Source organism: Canis aureus, chromosome 29 (assembly GCF_053574225.1).
Source record: "Canis aureus isolate CA01 chromosome 29, VMU_Caureus_v.1.0, whole genome shotgun sequence".
NCBI classification, from domain to species: Eukaryota; Metazoa; Chordata; class Mammalia; order Carnivora; family Canidae; genus Canis; species Canis aureus.
Window position 1 is genome coordinate 5533572 of NC_135639.1, and position 19184 is coordinate 5552755.

The 19184-nt window shown below is 48.0% G+C and overlaps 1 protein-coding gene across 17 annotated transcripts in view; it reads left to right on the forward strand.

Moving 5' to 3' along the window:
- C29H10orf90 (chromosome 29 C10orf90 homolog) overlaps positions 1 to 19184 on the forward strand; it is a 212734-nt gene that overhangs the window by 17484 nt on the left and 176066 nt on the right. For 13 of the 17 annotated variants that reach the window (XR_013367694.1, XR_013367691.1, XR_013367690.1 and 10 more), the window contains exon 2: positions 4826 to 4898. The exons of 2 other annotated variants lie outside the window; for them this stretch is intronic. Coding sequence is in view for 8 of the 15 variants with exons in the window: in XM_077877233.1 (XP_077733359.1) it covers positions 4826 to 4898 (73 nt within the window). In the remaining 7 variants the exon portion in view is untranslated. Of the gene's footprint in view, positions 1 to 36; positions 110 to 4825; positions 4899 to 19184 lie in introns of those variants that run through there. 2 more of the 17 variants (XR_013367695.1, XR_013367697.1) reach the window with 1 other exon arrangement.

The window sequence follows — 19184 nt, forward strand, 5'->3', positions numbered from 1 at the left end:
ATGATTCTTTTCATGTCCTTGATTCTAATCATAGTGTTCTGTTCTCAAGGACTGATCTTGATCCCGATTGCCTTGATTCCAACATGGGCTTCTTCACTTGCTTTACTAGGTTTGTGTGACTTTGAGAAAATTACTTAGCCTCTCTGTGCCTCAATTTCCATAAAATGGAAATGATCAAGCTATTTCTCCCACAGAGTTGTTGTAGGATCCAGTGAGGTTACTGTGTTCATGCAGTGAGGCCTCGGTGGTATCTCCTTGTGTCATCCCAAGCTTGATGCAGGCTGAGGAGCTTCTGGGAACAGAGCTGGAAAATGGGGTCTAAATCTAACCTCCACCATGTGACTTAGGTCAGTTACTGTAGCCGTTCATTAAATAATATGGCCGTTCATTAAGAACTAATGGCTTCAGAAACTTAAGGGAGACAAAGTCTTGAAAGGGGTGAGACAGGAGCTACCTAATGATCACACAAGAAATAGCTCAGTGCTGATAAATGTCTCCCAGTGGAGACACTCCCAGGTCTTAACTAATAAGACCTTTAGCAATATCTTTTGTTTATTAGGGAACATGATCTGTGTGCAGAAAGAGTGCCATATATATTGAGTTTTGTATACTTTTTCCATTCTTTCTTTCCATAAAAACTTTTTTTTCCTCAGTGGAAATCATAGTAGACATCCACTGATATCACGTGGCGCATCATCACACGCATGTGCTCATGTGCTATCACAGTCCTTTCACCCACTCCTGTCATTCAGTACATGCTTTCAAAGACAAATTAGGGACTCAGTGCTGTTATAGATGTTACAACCAAAGCAATGAATAAAGAATTTGCTGTGTGAAGCTCACATTCTAGGGGGAGGACATGGAAAACAGGTCACCAAATATATCACACCCAGCAAACAAGGAACAGAAGGAAACTACCTCAAAAACATAGAAGCTACATAATGAAAAACCCACTGTGAGCATCATACTTGCTGGTAAAAGACTGAGAGCTTTTCCTCTAAGATCAGGAACAAGACAAGGATGACTGCTTTCACCATTTCTGTTCAACACCATAGTGGAAGTCCCAGCCAGACCAACTAGGCACAGAAAAGAAATAAAAGGCATCAAACCATAAAGAAGTAAAATCATCTCTATGTGTAGATGATATGATCTAATATGAAGAAAGCCCTAGAAGATCCCACAGAAATAGTGTTAGAACTAATAAACGAATTTGGCAAAATAACAAGATGAAGAGGCAGTAACACAAAAACCGGTTACATTTCTCTACACTGATAGTGAACAATCTGAAAAGGAAATTATGAAAACAGTTCAATTTACAGTTGAAATAAAAAGAATGAAATACTTAGGAATTAACCAAGGGAGTAAAAGACATATACAATACAATAAAAGCTACAAACTGTTGCTGAAATAAATTAAGGAAGGCATAAACAACTGGAAACACATCCCATGTTCATGGATCAGGTAACTTAGTATTGTTAAGATATCGATACTACCCAAAATGATCTATAAGGTCAGTGCAATCCCTGTGAAAATCTCAATGACTTTTTTTCAGAAATAAGAAAACCCATTATAAAATCCATATATAATCCCAAGGGATCAAAAAAAAATCTCAAGGGATCCCAAATAGCCAAAACAATCCAGGAAAAGAACAAGGCTGGCAGGTTCATTCTTCCTGACTTTATTTATTTATTTTTCTTCCTGACTTTAAAGCTTACTATAAAGCTACAGTAATCAAAACAGTGTGGTACTGGTATAAAGACCAAAAATAGACCCATAAAATAGAATAAGCCTGCTCATAAATGGTCAAATGACTTTTGACAAGCCATTCAATAGGGGAAGGGCAGTCTGATCAACAAATGGTGTTGAGAAGACTGGATATCCATATACAAAGGAATTCAGTTGGATCCTTGTCTAACATTCTCACGGATCCAAGACCAAAGACTATGAAAAGACCTAGAGCAAAGAAGAAGAAGACCTAGAGCAAAAGCTTCATGACAGCTAATTTAGCAGTGACTCCTTGGATATGACACTAGAAGCACAGGCAACAAGAGAAAAAATAGACAAATTTGACCTCATGAAAAGTTTTTAAAATTATGCATACTGGTGAATCACTAAATTCTACTTCTGAAACTAATAATGCAATATATGTTAACTAAGTTAAATTTAAATAAAAATTAAAAAAATATGCATCAAAAGGCAGTATCAATGGAGAGAAAGGCCAATGTACAGAAAGGAAGGAAATACTTGCAAATTGGTTTATCTGATAAGGAATTAATGACCAGAATATACAGAGAAACAAAACTTAAGAACAAATAAACAAGGTAGAGGACTTGAAGAAATATTTCTCCAAAGCAGATGTATAATAAGCCTATGGAAAGATGCTTCACATCATGAATAAGTAGGGGAATGCAAATCACACTATAGTGAGATACATCTCATATCCATTAGGATAGTTATTATTTAAAAAAAACATAAAATAACAAATGTTGGTGGGGATGTGGAAAAAGGGAAACATTTGTGCAGTGCTGGTGGAAATGCAAAAATGGTAAAGCCTCTTAGGAAAACTGTGTGAAGGGTCCTCAAAAAATTAAAAAATAGAATTATTGGGGGGCACCATGGTGGCTCAGTCGGTTGAGAGCTTGACTCTTGATTTTGGCGTAGGTCATGATTTCAGGGTCCTGACATGGAGCCCTGTGTTGGGCTTTGTGCTCAGTGTGGAGTCTGCTTGGGATTCTCTCTCTCTCTCTCCCTCTGCCCCTCCCCCTGCTCTCTCTCTTTCTGTCTCAAATAAATAGATAAATATTAAAAAAAAATAGAATTCCTCTATGGTCCAGCAATTCCATGTTTGGGCATATACACCAAAGAACTGAAAGCAGGAGCTCAAAGAGATGTTTGTACATGCATTTCGTGGCAATAACTATTCACACTAGCCAAAACGAGGAACAAGGGGAAGGGGAGAGAGTTGTTAATGGGTACAGGGTTTCAGTTCTACAAGATGAAAAGAATTACGGAGGAGAGTGGTGATGGCTTGTGCATCACTGTGGACGTGTCGAATGCCACTGAACTGTACGCTTGAAAAATGATCACGATGGCAAATTTTACATTAAATATATTTTACTGTAATAAAAAAAGTTATAAAATGAATATACAGTGCAAGGTAGGCTTGGTAAAACACAGTTGCAAAGTGTCGCATGTTCCGAAGGCAGTGACGAAGTTTGGCGCATGGTCAGGACTCCAGGCACGGCTCTAATTCAACGTGTACGCAGGCCTGAGCTATAACACACAAGTGAACATTACGCGCTAAATCTCCTTGTTCAAAAATCCCCAAAACTTCCCCATCACCTAGGAAATAATATCCACATTAGCATGGCATTGAAGCCTGCCCGTGGCACGCGGTCGTGGGCTGTAGCTGTGGAGACTGCAGCTCGGACCATGAACATTGTTACGATGTTAACGGATGCATCGACACTTGGCGCTGGCCTCCCGAGCTATTCCCTGGTGGTGGATATTTCAGAAACCTCTGATGTTTTGCCATGATGAACCACGCCACAAAAACATCTCTGTGGATACAGCTTTAAGTCCATTTTGAATGACTCATGAGAGACACAGAGAGCGAGGCAGAGACACTGGCAGAGGGAGAAGCATGCTCCCTGCAGGGAGCCCGACCTGGGACTTGATCCCGGGCATCCAGGATCATGCCCTGGGCTGAAGGCAGATGCTTAACCACTGAGCCACACAGGCGTCCCTCGATTTGGGATTTAAATCATTTCCTGTCCTACATCCAATGCTGCTGCACCTGTATTTCCTTCCTGAAAGTGTTCCATGGGTTACCTGGTATTCCTGTGACGTGTCCGTTGTGAGAATTAATAGGTCATGTTGTGCATAGGACGCAACGGAGGAGGGCTCGGAGCAGAGAAGCCCAGGGAGTGGCCAAACGTGGTGTGTGACTCCCCAGATCTTAGCCCCACCCTGCTCTGGGTTCCCCCCACTTTTCTCTGTCCCCAGTTTGGTTGCCCAGATGCTGGGGATGAGAAGGGCCAGGGTGGGGATTGAACTCTGTGAAGCCTGACTCAGCCTGGGTGGGACCAAGAAGTGAGCAGAGATGCAGAATTGGGGCTGGCATCGCCGCTTCCAATCACGCTGCGCTTACAGCAGGAGGCCGGAAAAGTTACTCGTCAGCTTTAGGGGACAGTTGTGAGGAGGGATGGCGGGCACGGGGCAGACCCAGTGTGGACCCTGTTTATAAATTCATAAATCCAAACCAAAAGTCTCACCTATAGCAAACCACTTGCGGAATAAACTCACAAAACCAACCTTTGCCTTTTGGCGGGGGAAGTCAGCGTCACAATCCTACTTGCAGACAGCAGAACGCTTTTGTATGTATTAATCTTATTTTCATTGGGCCTTGAAGGCTGATTCCTGAAATTTGATTGCTTGTGGTTAATCAATTTATCAATAGTTATTGCATGTCCAATTTTAGCCTCACACCCATTCAACATCATGATGGGATGGAAAAGAAATATTAGATGTGGTTCTTTTTGCTCTACTAGCAAAATCCATGTTAGCTGATTATGGTTTTTCTCCCTCTCCTCCTCCTCCTTGTGCATGTTGAAATCATCAGAAACCTACCCTTTATTCGTTTGCAGAGTTAACGCAGGAGAAAATGGAAATAAGTCTTCATTAAAACCCAGAGTTCTTTCTTGGGAGATTGGAGAGATTCTAGGGACGTTTCTTGATTCTTTAGAAATAATAATGCGCATTATTGAAGATTATATATCTGGCAAATAAAAATATAAAACTGGGAAGGTTTCTGTTTATCTTCCAGATCCACAGTCGGCTCTTCTCGTCCCCCAAAGATCATTCCGCTTGGGAAAGAAACGAAGGTCTTTCACACGCAGGTAAAGAGCTGGGCTCTGACCGGGTGGCGTTCCCGCTCAAGCCTTTATTTACTATCTCTCTCCTTTATTTTTATTAATAATGAAATGTTCTTTGGAGCCTCATCTCCTTGCAACCCCAAGATGATAGCTCAGTGGCTCTGACAAGATTTGAAGCTGATTTGAATTTCTAAACACCCAGGCTTTTAGGTTGGCAGTCTCCGAGAAAAGCAAACAATGCAGAAGAAATATTGGTAGTGCATTCAGGACCCGAGATTACTGCAGATTGCAGGGGTTTGGGCCAGCGTGGTGCAGGTTCCTCCAGGAATGAGTAATGGGGCGAATATGGAATATTCTCGCAACGGAGCAGGGACAGTTTAAGTATAGGCATGTATAAATCATTTGCGGTGAAGCTTCAATTCACAGCCCCTATACTGGAACAACACCAGGTGAGGTGGTTACAGTTCAGAACTTTTATTAAGTTTGTTAATATAAGTGGTGTGGAAACAAGCTTGTCCCCCCACCTCCCTCCGTCCCTGGGCCGTGAGAGAAGTCAGGTGGGTTTAGGTCACATTCTCTGATGGTGCTACACTAAGACTACAAGGTTAACAGAGCATTTCAATTCAGAGACTATAACTTCTGAATAATAACTTCTAAAAGCGTGTGTTCATGTAGCACATTTTCTTTTTAATCCTCATGTTAATTTTAATTTGTAAATGTGACAGGTGAATTGGTATCTATGAAAAATATTTTATGCATATATGTGCGTGCATGCGTGTGATTACACACATACACATTTATAGCTTTTCTCTTCCTTAACCCTGACCCGTATCAAAGGTATCAGGGGCCTGAATTCTCCTCCGTAACCAACACAGTCAACTCAAGACAAATATATTATTTGAGTGAAGCTTTCCTAGTTAATCCTTCCTGGATTCCCAAAGCATGGTTTATAGCTTACTCTTTAATGGTGGCAGATATTTAGTTTGGATCCTTTAAAAACTGAGCCCAGAAATTGCTTGTGGTGAGAACATGAATCCACTGACAGGCGCTTCTAGTGGCATAAACGGCAGGCTCATGAGCACGTCTGGCCACCTGCTCCCCACAGGGGGCTTGGGGACGTTGAGGAGAATGCCGTGTTTTCCTCAGAGCGCTCAGAGGTAGTGGGGAGAACAGTCTGGCCCGGGTGACCTAGATGTAGACCCATCAGTCTGCTTTTTTTGTAGGACGAGCTTAGCTCAAAATGGGCCTAATCGGGCACTCCTACAGTGGATGCTGGCTCGTGAGGTACTTAGCCGTTTAATGACTTAGAAACCTTGCACATGCTGGCCCAGAGGCCACAGGTTAATGGTCCAGGCTATAGGGAATGTGCCCAAGCAAGCCTGGGCGGGGAGGAGATACAGCTACCCTGGCTCTCTCCCCCTCTCTCTCCCTCCCTCGTCTATTCTTTCTTTTTAAATCTGTATTTTCCAAGTTCTAATTATGGAAGGATACTTTAGAGATAGTCTTAAACCTTGCGCATTCTTATAGAAAGCAAGCAGCTATTAAAGAAAGAAATCGTTTGTAAGGCTTCTTAAAGAGCGTAAGGCAGCTTTTATTCAGGGAGACCACTCCTTTGGGGTCTTCGAGGAGGAAAGAGAGTCCAAGCTCAACTGTGAATATAAGGAAACGTAGGAATTCACAGTCAAGGAGCAGGGTGGGGGTCAGTGGATGGAAATTTTCTAAGAGGTCAGGGGGCTAAATTGACTTGACGGGTAGGGGATGGGGGATTTGATCACATATCAAGGGTGGGGGATTTTTTTCTAATGGAACCAGCAGGACTCTTTCTAAAGCTGGACTAAATAGGCCAAAGACGGAGCTCAAGGGTGAGGTCTTGGTACATCAACTTCTCAGAGAAGCCTGACTCTGGTTTGATCAAGGAGAGTCTCTGTCAGAGTCAGGACCTAAGTGGGCACCGTGCTCTCCTGGAAGGCCGACTCTCCCGGGGGCTGTCCAGGCTCCATGCGTCTCCCAGAAGGGTCATTCCCATCTCTTAAAGAGAAATGGCACCGTCAACTCCTCTGCAATGGCGAGACAGGTGAGCTACTGCGGTAGAGAAGGGAAACCCCAGTGGAGAACTGGGCTCAACTCTGAATGCAGCTAGCGCAGCCAATGTAGCCAGGGCATCTGTAGCCAGCGGTGGGGTGGGGGCATCTGTAGTAGGGTGGGGGACTGGGTGCATACAACATTACCAAAAAAGAACTTGATTAGATGTCAAGGTAGGGGAGAGTCTTGTGAAACCGGCTCAGCAGCATTCTCTCTCTAAATCTGGGCTCAATGGGATTCTTTGCTAAAACTGGGCTTGGCAGGCCACCACCAGCAGGGCCAGGACAGGGGTCAGGATGAGCCACCAGGTTGCAGAAAGCACAGGAACGAAGGGGACTCTGTGGGCTCCAGCAGTGAGGACGTGGGTCTTGCCAAGAGCTACCATGACAGGGTTTGGTGTCTGTCAATTCACTTCCTCAGGCTCCATCGTGATTCGATCATCACAGGTCAGGAAGCAAGGTCAAATATTAGAAACGTGGCTTCTGGGATCCCTGGGTGGCGCAGCGGTTTAGCGCCTGCCTTTGGCCCAGAGCGCAATCCTGGAGACCCGGAATCGAATCCCACGTCAGGTTCCCGGTGCATGGAGCCTGCTTCTCCCTCTGCCTGTGTCTCTGCCTCTCTCTCTCTCTCTCTCTGTGTGACTATCATAAATAAATAAAAATTAAAAAAAAAAAGAAACGTGGCTTCTTAGCGTGTAATCCTGTGCACACCTGGCTAGCAGGGCAATTCTTCCAGAAGGAGTCCACGGGCTCGGCAGAGGTCAGCTCATAGAATCTCAAGTTTGGGCAGGGCCCGAGGGTCATTTCGTCCAGTTTCGTCCAGTTTCCTTCTGCTGTCTGATGTCTGAAACCCTCCGCCTCCTTCCTGTGCAAAAGCGGGGAAGCCTCTCAGAGCAGGCTGACCACATAGAGTCCCACGGACAGGGGGCTCGCTCTCAGGAGGTAACTCATGATGTGCTCACACAGCGGGAACTGTTAGAAATCCTTTAGATTGTATTGAGCCAAACTAAAATAAGTTACTTATTTTCTTTTAATCTGGTTTGAGGAGGCAAAGAGTCCTCATTAAATACTGAGTTGTTAGAATGCACGATCTGATGTATGTTCTAGAAAGACTCCTGTATCCTGTTCCAGGCAGGAGGTGATGGGGGTTTCATCTAGGGCAGGAGTGACTCCAGTGCTTGAGTCACTGGAGCCCTGGGTAATGACCGAATTATTTGCAGTAAGAGGAAGTTTTTTTTTTTTTTTTTTTAAAGATTTTATTTATCTATTCATGAGAGACACACAGAGAGAGGCAGAGACATAGGCAGAGGGGGAAGCAGGCTCCATGTGGGAACCTGATGTGGGGACCTGATCTGGAGACCCTAGGATCACACCCTGAGCCAAAGGCAGATGCTCAACCACTGAGCCACCCAGATGCCCCAGTAAGGGGGAGGCTTAAGATGTTTCTTGGGTAGACAGTGTTGCTGTTAGTGGGGTAGGGAATTCAGGGTCCAGGACGTTCACAGAGTGTGTATGGGGGTGCTGGTTGGAGGATCCTGATTTTGTGGGGTTTGGACCCTGTACTTGTGAGAAGCCACCTGCCTTAGATGCCTGGGATGCATTCAGCAGTTTGGTGTTGAGATGGAGAGACAGGTTAGGGTCGTAGATCTCAATCTGACCATCATTTACAGGCGGTGTATGAGAGGCCTTGAGAACAACTGAGATTAATGCAAAGAAAAATATATGAGCTGGATGGAGAGGGGATGAGGCTGCAAAACCGAAGAAGCCCACTGTGTGGGGTGGTGGCTGGGGCGGGGAAGGACAGCACTGTCCTGGGAACCACAAACCTGACATCAGGGTTTTCTTTTGCGATGTGAGGTATTTAGTGCCAGGGTTGACTTTGCCCTCACTCAGCTCCTTGTCTTGGGAAAAGTCCACTTGCTCAGGTCTTACTTTGCTCTCGGACAACAGTGGTTTATGCCCCATCTCTACCAGCTGCTCTAGAACTGGGTGATGTGGGTGGTAAGCCTAGAAGCTAGATAGGGAGGGGCATATTTTCTGCAAACAGGGTTCAAGGGCTCATGCACAAACTCGCAAATGAAACATCGTCTCCGGATTTTCATTTTTGCTCCCTTCGCTTGCACGCTGCAACTATAGTCATTGCCTCGCTCATTGGGGATTCCAGGAGTGGGAAGGGTGGGGAGAGGGGGAGCTGATTTTTCATGGTAAAATCGTCCTATTGGCAAGACCTTTGAAATGCAGTTGGCCTGCATAGAACCCCAGGTCACAATGAATAATAAGATCCAAACACTAAGAGAGGGAAATAACGTAGGAAGGGTGACTGTTTCTGCCCAAACTCATATCTGTTTTCAAAAATCAGTGGGAGGTAGGAAGTCCCTTTGAAATTTCCATTCTGTGTATTAGAAAAAGATTCCTTTTACCGTTTCCCCATCCCTGCGCTACCTGTCTGCAGACAAGACTGCTTCATCTGAGAATTTAGCAATAGTTAGGAGGGTCAGGTGCTTAGTTAAGCCGTTTCTGGGGACATCAGTTATGGGAAATGTATGGAAAGGTAATTGATGAAGGATCACCTGGAATTTTTAATTGCTAATTCACTTGGCTTAGGAAGGAAGGTGGAACGGCATGAAATTTTCTCCCTCCTGATCAATTAAGCCCGACCTTTACAGCTGGCAGTTTTTAAAGGGTGGGTCTTTGATTGATGAGTGGGATGAAGTAATTATATTTCACTTAAAACTTGAGGGTCATTGTTTCTCTCCTCCAGCTTTAGTAAGAGCAGTGATTTGCTGCCTTCCTAACCCATACTTTTAGTTTCATCAGTGCCAAGTCAAACAGCTGTCCTGCCACAACACCAATCCTCCAAGGAAGGATTGGTCTGTTATCCCTTAAAAACTGCCCCGAGATGGATATGGGTTTTATTTCTTTTCTCTTCTGCAGTTTGTAATTGCAGGTTCCCTCTGAACAAGGTATAGCAAGGCCACCACAGTTACCTGTTTTCCCTGAAAAACCTAGTTTGTGTTCAGGCTCTAATTGTTGAGGCGAAAGCAGGTGGATTCATTCCTTTTTATAAAAAGGAGCCGTGTTGATCATGCCGTATCGCCATCTGCCTCCCTCTCCCAGACTCCTCCTTGCCCGTGAGGGGAAGTCACCTATGGGACAGCGTGTAAGAGTGGCTTTAATCAATGCAACTTCTCTGCTTGAAGATCACACCAGTCCTCGGAGGCCAAAGTATCGATTCCTTGGCACCACATTTGGTGCCATCCCACATCTGACTCTACACTTGCTTGACCCTCTCCTTGCCCCTGGGGACTCTCCCGAAACCACCTTCTATACATCTCGGTTGTGAAAATCCTTCCTTTTGTCAAATGCATTCCCTGATTCAACCAGCTCACCCTTGGCACTTCAGGGTTTCTGTGTTCCATGATTCTAGTTCACCCTGCATTTTCCTCTTTCCCTTGTAGACTTGTCTTTTTTTTTTTTTTTTTTCTCTCCAAGACTATTGGCTTGGAGGGCAGGGACCTTGTCTTACTCATCTCTATGTTCCCCAGGTTAGGGACCAGTGCATAGAAGTTCACTGGATTGCAAAGGATTAGTTGCTTGAAGGAACCACGTGGAGCCAATTCTACATCCAGGGATCTTACTTGACTCTCTCGGGCAAGGCCTCAGAGCAGGCTGGGAATTGGATTCTGTGACCGCAGTTGAGAGCCTGTCAGGGATAGCAGCTGCTTTTGGGGTTTTCTACGACTCTCTCGAGTGCTTTACCTGTCCTGTTACTCAGTTCCCTTTGCTAAGGGGACGGAGGCCTCCACTCAAGTGGCTCCTATAGAGCCTGCTTGCTGCTGGCTCTGCTCAGTGTCCCTCTCACTCTGCAAGAGTAAAGGTGGAAAAACGCAGCATAACTTCGCTGGCCACCCGAGAAGAAAAAACATTTATTCCTGCTTTCTGTGCCAGATGAAAGGGACGCATTTGGGTCTGTTGTGCCTGCTTGTGTAGAACATGACTGGAAAGAAAGTAGACCAAGTCACCTTGCTCTCTAATGGATAACCGTTATGCTCGTGTCCCTTCCTCAGTCCCACCTAGTGCCTGCCTGGGTCTTAGCCCTCCGTTTTGTCACAATCACCTATAAATAGTGTGATAAGCAACTTTTCCCCCTTGTATGAATTTCTGCATCTAGGTCATCTTTGCCCATCCCCTGTACATAATCTAATTTTAAAAATAATTGGTAAGAAATATACCAAGCAAAGAGCTCAGCTGAAGATTCCCCAGTCTGTGTAGCTCTGTGGCAGAATGAAATGCATCCAGCCAGATGTAACTGCCTCCCCTCAAAGGCTCGGAAGCTTAGTCATCGCCTCTTGTGTACAGAGGAACAAAAGGAGCTCATCTAGAAGTAAGGAAATCAGATGCTGGGGTAGACATGAGGTACTGGCAGTGTTCTGGGAGGGCCACTGTGTCCTATTCTTAGAGGAATGAGGACTGCCCATCATTTCCATTCATTTTCCCTGGAGCATATGAGCCCTTCCACCCTGACGTGGATGTCCGGGCAGGCATCTTTGGGCACTAGTATTTTGACCTGAACAAAGGGATCAGGTCTGAGTGACAGGCATCCAGCATTATGTTTTTGCTGGGAAGGGGCACCCACTGGTGAAGTGGCATTAAGAAGCCCAAGTCCGATGGCTGAGCAGCAATCCCCTTTCCAGCATGGACACAAGATTTTACTGAAATCGCAGTGCAAGGGAAATGGCTCTGCTCTAGCAATAGTTCCCAAGTGGAAGAGGGCACCGGAGTCCTCCAGGGAACCTAAAACAGAAACAAGTCTCTAGACTCCACCCAGACCTGTGGCATCAGAGACTATGGGAGCAGAGCCCAAGAAGCTGTCACGAGCATCCCTTGTGAAAACCACTCTTTTGGAATTTGCCGTGTTTTTAAGAAATATGCGTAATTATCATTCCTTCACCTCCAAGAGTTATTCAGCATAAAGCTCTCCTACAGAAGGCTGTTTGAATTGCCTCCTCTTCATCATTTGGTAACAGAAGGATTCCCACACTAGGATTATGGGGGTGGCCAGGCACAACGCCTGACACCGGGTGGGGGAACTGCTAGCAGTTTATGAGTCACATACACCTCACAGTCCTGGGGAGGGGCACAGCACCTGCCACCTGTCACCTGCAGGGCCGTACGAGAACTACCCTCAGGGACAAAGTGAACAAGTAGAAGCAGTGGAGGCAGGCTTTGTAATGTCAAGAGGGTGGGGTGATCCTTGGCTCCTGTGGGAGGATGTAATAGGATTGTTTAAGTAATTCCATGAGTTGGAAAGGAAATGAAGCTATGGCTCAGGGAAAAGCAGGAGCTGCTCCTCCCCTCACCCCCCATCTCCATGACAAGGAGGGTTATTTGACTGGGGGATCTTGTCTGTGGAAGCAGCGCTGGAAAGGGAGTTTGCAGTTTGGCCAGATGAAGCCTTCTTAGTTGCACCAGATGTCAAAACAGCACATGATATGGGGTCTTAATGGTGATCCTTACACAGTGAGGGCCTGACATGGAGAGAGTGAAGGTGTGGAGGCCAGGGCAGAATGACATGGTCTGGGATCTAGGGGGTTACATACCTGCTGGGGCAAGGGGGACAGAGAGAGAGATTGAGAGAGAGAGCTTGGACCCAGCTTCCAAAAGCATGGCAAGAGCCAGGTGTGGACACCAACGAGGCACGAGGTCAGTGTCAGGGAGGTGCAGCTGGAGGACACAGTGTCCTCACGTGGAGGAAGTGCACCTTGGTGTCTGGGAATGTAGGGTGGGAGCCACGTGGAGAGAGAAACTGTGGCTGGATCTGACTCAGGTTAGGTCCTGCTCAGAGTGCTAAGGTCCCAGCATCAGGTCCAGGAATCGGGTGCAAGCCAGGAACTCGTTCCCCAGCAAGGCAGAAACCCAAGTTCTAGACTGAGGCCAAAATGGGCCCGAGAAGCAATGGAACCCTAATATCTCTCTGAGCTAAGACTGCTGTCCCCTTTCAGGAATGGCACCACCATCCATGGGGCTGTCACACTGGAGGCCTAGGAGTCTTTCTGTCTCTCCCACACCCCCAGTGTCCAATCCATGACCGCGTCCCTCTGACTTACCTCCTGCTCATCTCTGAGACCCGTCCCTGCTGCCGTGTCGGCCTGGATACTGCAGTAGCCTGTGCTTTCTGCGTCTCGTCTCTGCTTACAGCCAGAATGAGCTGTGTGGGCCATGCCATTCCTCCTTTAGAATCCTTCCATGCCTTTCAGTTGCTCATAAAGGCAAAACTTACTATGGTGTGAGAGGCCCTGGGGGTGCCAGTCCCTGAGCTCCCTCTCTCCCTCCCTCTGGCTCTCCCACCCCATCCTCCATGTGCCTCCTGCTGTGAAGCCCCTGGACAAGCTGATCTCTTTGCCTGACCCATGCTGCCCTTTCCTTTCCCCCTAAGGACCCTTGACTACAGAGCCTCAGCCATACATCCTAGGGAAGCATCCCTGATCTCAAGACCAGTCCCACTGCAGGCACTCGGAGTCCACCTTCCTCTTCCTTGCTGCACCTGTGACAATCGTGTTATGTTTCTTTGGGCTTGAGAAGCACCTGTCCCCCCCCCCCCCCCCAAGACTGTAAGCTGCAGGGGAGCTTGGATTTTACCTGCCAGCTCCCGTACCAAGCTAGGTGTGCCGTAAACCACCTTTGGAGGAATGAGCCAGTTGGGTGGAGGAAGGTGCTAAGTCACCTGTGGAACCTGGAGAGCCACGGGGATGGGAATCAGGCATGTCACCGTGAGCTAACTTCAGAAGGACTTTAGGGTGATGCTGGGACACTGTGTGCACTTCCCTTTCTGCCCTGTCTTCTCCTCTCTGAATCAGCAAGACCCTCCCTTCCAGCCTCAGGCTTCTCAGTCTCCTTCCTGGGATTCCACCAATATCTCGTGGTATTGCCTGCCCCAGAGCCACGAGCCCCAGGGCTTACATGTGATTCCTGGTGTGATTTCAGAGGCTTTAAGTTAAAGAGGCTCATGGGTTCCTACTTCCCTAAGGTTTGTTTTATGTCCAGAGCCCCCGAGAGAAAAAACATTTCTAAACAATTGTCAAAGTCACATACTCCTTCCAAAGATTGATGTCACTGGGGAAAGGCTGCCAATAAAAGGAACCCACCCTCCACCCCCCACCCCGCCCAGCTCTGTGGGCCCTGCTGCCCCAAATGCTGCTTATTTTGGTGAAATATTGTTACTAGGGCGTGGAGAGGACAGACTTGGTTAAGAGCTGAAGCGTTCTATTTTCGAGCAGCTTTGTGCCCAGCTGGCCATCGAAAGAAAAGATTCTTTGAAAGAAAAAAAGTGTATAAGCAAAGGCAACGCAAATTGAAAGTGACACATGGAATTAAATGTACTTTTGAAGCTTACCGTGTTATTTAATATAATGGTCATGTTAGTGTCCGGCTTTCCAAGCTCGAGAGGAGAATTTCTCTGGCAGCTGTGCTGTGGCTGAGCCCAGGGGACCAGGACACTGAGCGAAGCGCCTCCCACACAGAGCGAGACCGTCTGCGCCCCTGGCCTAGTTTACGTGTTGGTGAGAACACCGGTGCTGGCCGTAAGATTGTTCTTGCAAAGCATCTTTTAAATTTATTTAATTTTTAATTTAAAAAAATTTTATTTATTTGAGAGACACACAGAGAGAGGCAGAGACATAGGCAGAGGGAGAAGCAGCCTCCCTGCAGGGAGCCTGATGCAGGACTTGATCCCAGGACCCCGGGATCATGCCCTGGACCAAAGGCAAATGCCACCTAGGTGCCCCGAAAAGCAGCCTTTTTTGAACAAATTATCTCCTGACTTGCTTCCTCCTCTCCTGCTTCCCGAGAGTGGTCTCTCTCTCTCTCTCTCTTTGGGTGTGGGCACAGGCTGCCAGCTTGCCCTCGGGGCCGGTAGAACCAGGCAGTGGGCAGGGTGGCCTGTGCCTGGAGCTCACAATCAGAGGTCATAACAGATAGAAAAAGAAAATTAGGGCCACCTCCCCTTTTCAGCTCCCAGAGGGGGTGCAAAGACCTCTTGTGTCCTGGTAGAAACGGCCTGTGTGTGTTTGAGCAATCGGACAGGTAAGATCTGGCCTCTGCCTTCAAAGGTGCCACTGTTCTGGAAAGAGCCTCAGCTGCGTGTCTCATGCATCCCCTGGGCACAGGAGGGGACCTTAGGTTTCCAAACCCTTCCGGAACATTCCCCCCAGGCTGGCATTGGGAGGGAGCTCCCGAACCTTTCTATAGGAGCTTCAGCCGGGCGGTCCGTTCTTCCCAGCCTACCCGGACCACAGAGGCTGAGCTTCCCGAAAGCTGCTCGAGTTACTTGCAAGGGGAGCTCGTTCTTGAAATGGGATCCTGTGGGGAGCCGGTGTGGGAGACAGCCAGGGCACCCACAGGGGGTAGGGGGGCCCTGGCCCCGGTGGGTGGGGGTGCGGGGAGCTCCGCAGGTGCAGCCGGGCCTCCTGGCCTCCACGGGGCAGGATCCGACAAGCACCCTGGGCAGCACCAGCACCGGCTGTGCACCCACCAGGTGATGTTCCCCTGGACGCGGGGACTTCCCGAGGCCGCCCAGAGCCCTGCAAGGGGCAGGTTGTCAGCGCGGGCAGTGCCTTTCCACCCGCGGGCCTGCCCTGTGTGGATCTGGATCCCGCGCCCTGGGGCGCTGCGGCCGTGCTCCCGGCGCCTCAGAGCCCGAGCTGGCACCCGCAGGTGGGCACCGGCCCGCGGGTGGGCGCCGGCCTGCAGGTGGGCACCGGCCCTCAGATGGGCGCGGGCCCGCAGGTGGGCGCCGGGAATGTGCCCTGGTTTCCGTGGGCCGATGGGAAGCCGCGGGGTCTGTAACCGGGCTGTGCTTTCAAAATTCCCTCCCTTCTCCGGTACGAAATGGCTTTGGTTTAATGACCCTCAGCTCATCGTTCCCTTCGGATCGTCAGGCCGGCCCGGGCCCCCAGCTCCTTGCTCAGCTCCGAATGTGCGCCTCTCCCCGCAACGCCTCGCGGGCACCCCAGTTTGCCTTGTTCTTTTTATGGGACTTAGGAGACGGTCTCTGGGGGGGACTACACACCGAGACTGTCAGCCTACCGAGGGGGCCGAGCCTCGCTCCTGGGCAGCTCTGCAAATGGGCAGGGCTGGGGTCGGGGACGTGGATTCCAGAAAGCTGTGCCGCTTGATGGGGTTGGTGAACACGGGTTCCAAGCAAGGGGTGCCCAGGCATAAATTACAGTTGGCTCAGAGGACAATAGCCCTGGCTGGAGTCAGTGTTAGGGGGTGAAACTAGGAGGCCTTAGGCAATCCCAGCTCCTCCACTGTTCACTTTTTTTTTTTTTTATTTTTTTCACTTTTCTTTTCTTTTATTTATTATTTTTGTAAAGATTTTATTTATTTATTCATGAGAGACACAACACAGAGAGAGGCAGAGACACAGGCAGAGGGAGAAGCAGGCCCCCTGCAGGACTCGATCCCACGACCCTGGGATCATGACCTGAGCCAAAGGCTGATGCTCAACCACTGAGCCCCCCAGGTGCCCCGACGGTTCACTCTTCAATGTTGGTCAACTGAATTGAGCTCTGTGCAACTCAGTTTCACCATTTGTAAAGTGGGGATGGTAAGACCCTATCTTGCATCGCTGTTCTGAGGAGTAGTTATAATAGATAGAACCACTAATCCTGACTTTTTTTTTTTTTTTTTTTTACAAAACATTAGTATGGTGAGAACACCTCAACATAAGATCTACTCGCGTGGCAACTTGGTAAGCCTACACTGGCTAGCCCAGTTATGGACGCAGTGCTGTACAGGGATCTCTGGGGTACGCTGCCTAACTGAAATTTATGTCCATTGGTTGATGATTCCCCATCTCCCCCTCCCTGCAGCCCCTGGCTGTTACCAGCCCAGTCTCTGATTCTAGCAATCTGACCATTTTACAAACCTCATGGAAGTAGAATCACACAGGGTTTATCATCTATCTATCTATCTATCTATCTATCTATCTATCTTTCTTTCTTTCTTTCTTTCTTTCTTTCTTTTTCCTTCTTTCTTTTTCTTTCTTTCTTCTTTCTTTCTTTCTTTCTTTCTTTCTTTCTTTCTTCTTAAAAAATATTTTATTTATTTATTCATGAGAGAAACAGAGAGAGAAAGAGGCAGAGACACAGGCTGAGGGAGAAGCAGGCTCCCTGCAGGACTCGATCCCAGGACCCTGGGATCACGCCCTGAGCCAAAGGAAGATGCTCCACCTCTGAGCCACCCAGGTGCCCCGGGTTTGTCTGCCTGTGCCCGGCTTACTTCACTCAGCATCACATCCTCCAGGTCCATCCCTGTTGTTGCACAGGGTAGGATTTCCTTCCTTCCTACAGCTGGATAGTATTTCATTGTGTACATTGACCCCATTTTCTTTATCTAGTCCCCCGCTGATACATACCTGGGTGATTGCCCCATCCCGGCTGCTGTGCGTAGTGCTGCGGTGACTGTGGGGGTGCTACTATCACTTCGTGGTCCTGATTTCAGTCCTTCAGGTAAATACCCAGAAGTGGGATTGCTGGATCACATGGTAGTTCTGATTTTTAATTTTTGGAAACCCCCCGCCCTCACCATTTTCTGTAGTGACCGCACAATTTTGAGTTCCCAGCAACAGGATACAAGGTTTCTAATTTCTCCACATCCTTGCCAACATTTGTTACTTTTTTTTTTTTTTTTTTGATACTAGCCGACTTGACAGGTGGAAGGTGATCTCTCTCATACAGCTTTGATTTGCATTTCCCTGATGACAAGTGACCAATCTTCGTCGTTGATATTTAAATCAGCATTGTGTGCTGTCAGTGCCCACCCCCCTTGCCAAAAATATACTGATGCTTACAGGTCATGCTTTATTTTCTTTCTGGAACATTCTATTTGGGCTGCACATGGGGAAAGGAAAGAGAAGGTGAGGTTGGGGGCCGCAAGGGGGTAAGGGTTGAGGAGAGCACGAGGATAGAAGGACAACCTGCCCCATGACCTGGGCTTCCCAGGCCTGCCACACTGGACACCGGACTGCTCCCCATTTCTAGGTGACACATACAGTTGGTCACCGTGCTCAGCATGTCCCTTGGCCTGCCTTCTCTTTTATCCCCACAGCTTTATCCCAGACAAGGGCTGCTCTTCTCCCAGCTTATCACAGAGCCTCATGCCCATACCTCCCTTGGCCAGGAGCCCCGCAATGGCCAACTTTGTCCCTGTCCTTGGCCGCTGTGGAAGGCCATCCCCAGGATGGACCAGGCTCCACCCTTGGCCTGTGCTTCTAAGCACTTCAGCAGGTGTCCTCAGACTTCCCTGCCGTGTGTGCGGCTCCATCTCAGGCAGACACCACCACACCTTACCTAGAGAGTCTCCTGGCAGTTTGTGGAATGTCCTACATCTTCTCTTCTAAGACATATCCTGTCCATCAGCAAAATTCCTCATGGGTCCTCATGGATCTCTGGGCAATTATTGGGGAGCTGATGGGAAATGCCTGCAGAGCCTGGATGCTGTACCCTCCTGGGCAGTTTTTATCATGTGGCTGGTGGTGGGAGAAGCAACATCAGGAAGTTGGCAGCAGGTCCTGGAGTCAGACCAGGCTCCATGTAGTTCCAGAAATGCCATTTCATCAGAGGATCTAAAGGGAGAAGAGGGATGAACACCAGCGATGGGGGTCGGATGTCCACTGCCACAGTAATGCCCAAACCCACACCGTCTCCAAGACTTAGTGGCTCATAGAATCATGAGCATTTCTTTGGCTCTTAAAGTGCACGTTGGAAATTTTGGCTCCTGGTTCTTTGGCTTTGGCTTTGGTGTTGTCTGCCTGCTTGTGTGCTGGGGGTCAGCTGGGCATCACCAGGGTGTCAGTTGGAATGACAGCTCCACTCACGCAAGCTACTTGGGAATGCTCCCAAGGTGAAGGCAGGGGGCAAGAGCAGAAACAGAAGTGCAGAAATCTATCTTCAAGCCAATGCAAGCCAAATGACGAAACTCAGAACCTAGAGGTGAGAACTAGCCCTCACCTCCCAAAAGGGCGGGGGATGGAGGGTACAGAGAATTGGAACTCTTAATCCCATCCATCTACCAACTCTATACACCTGGCAATCTGCTGGGCAGGTGCAGGGCAGGTGCTATATATATATGGTTGTTAACAACCACTCCATGAAGAAGGTACACTTATGCCCATTTGATAGATAAGAACATTGAGATTCAAAGAAGTCCAGTTACCTATGGGGTTGCC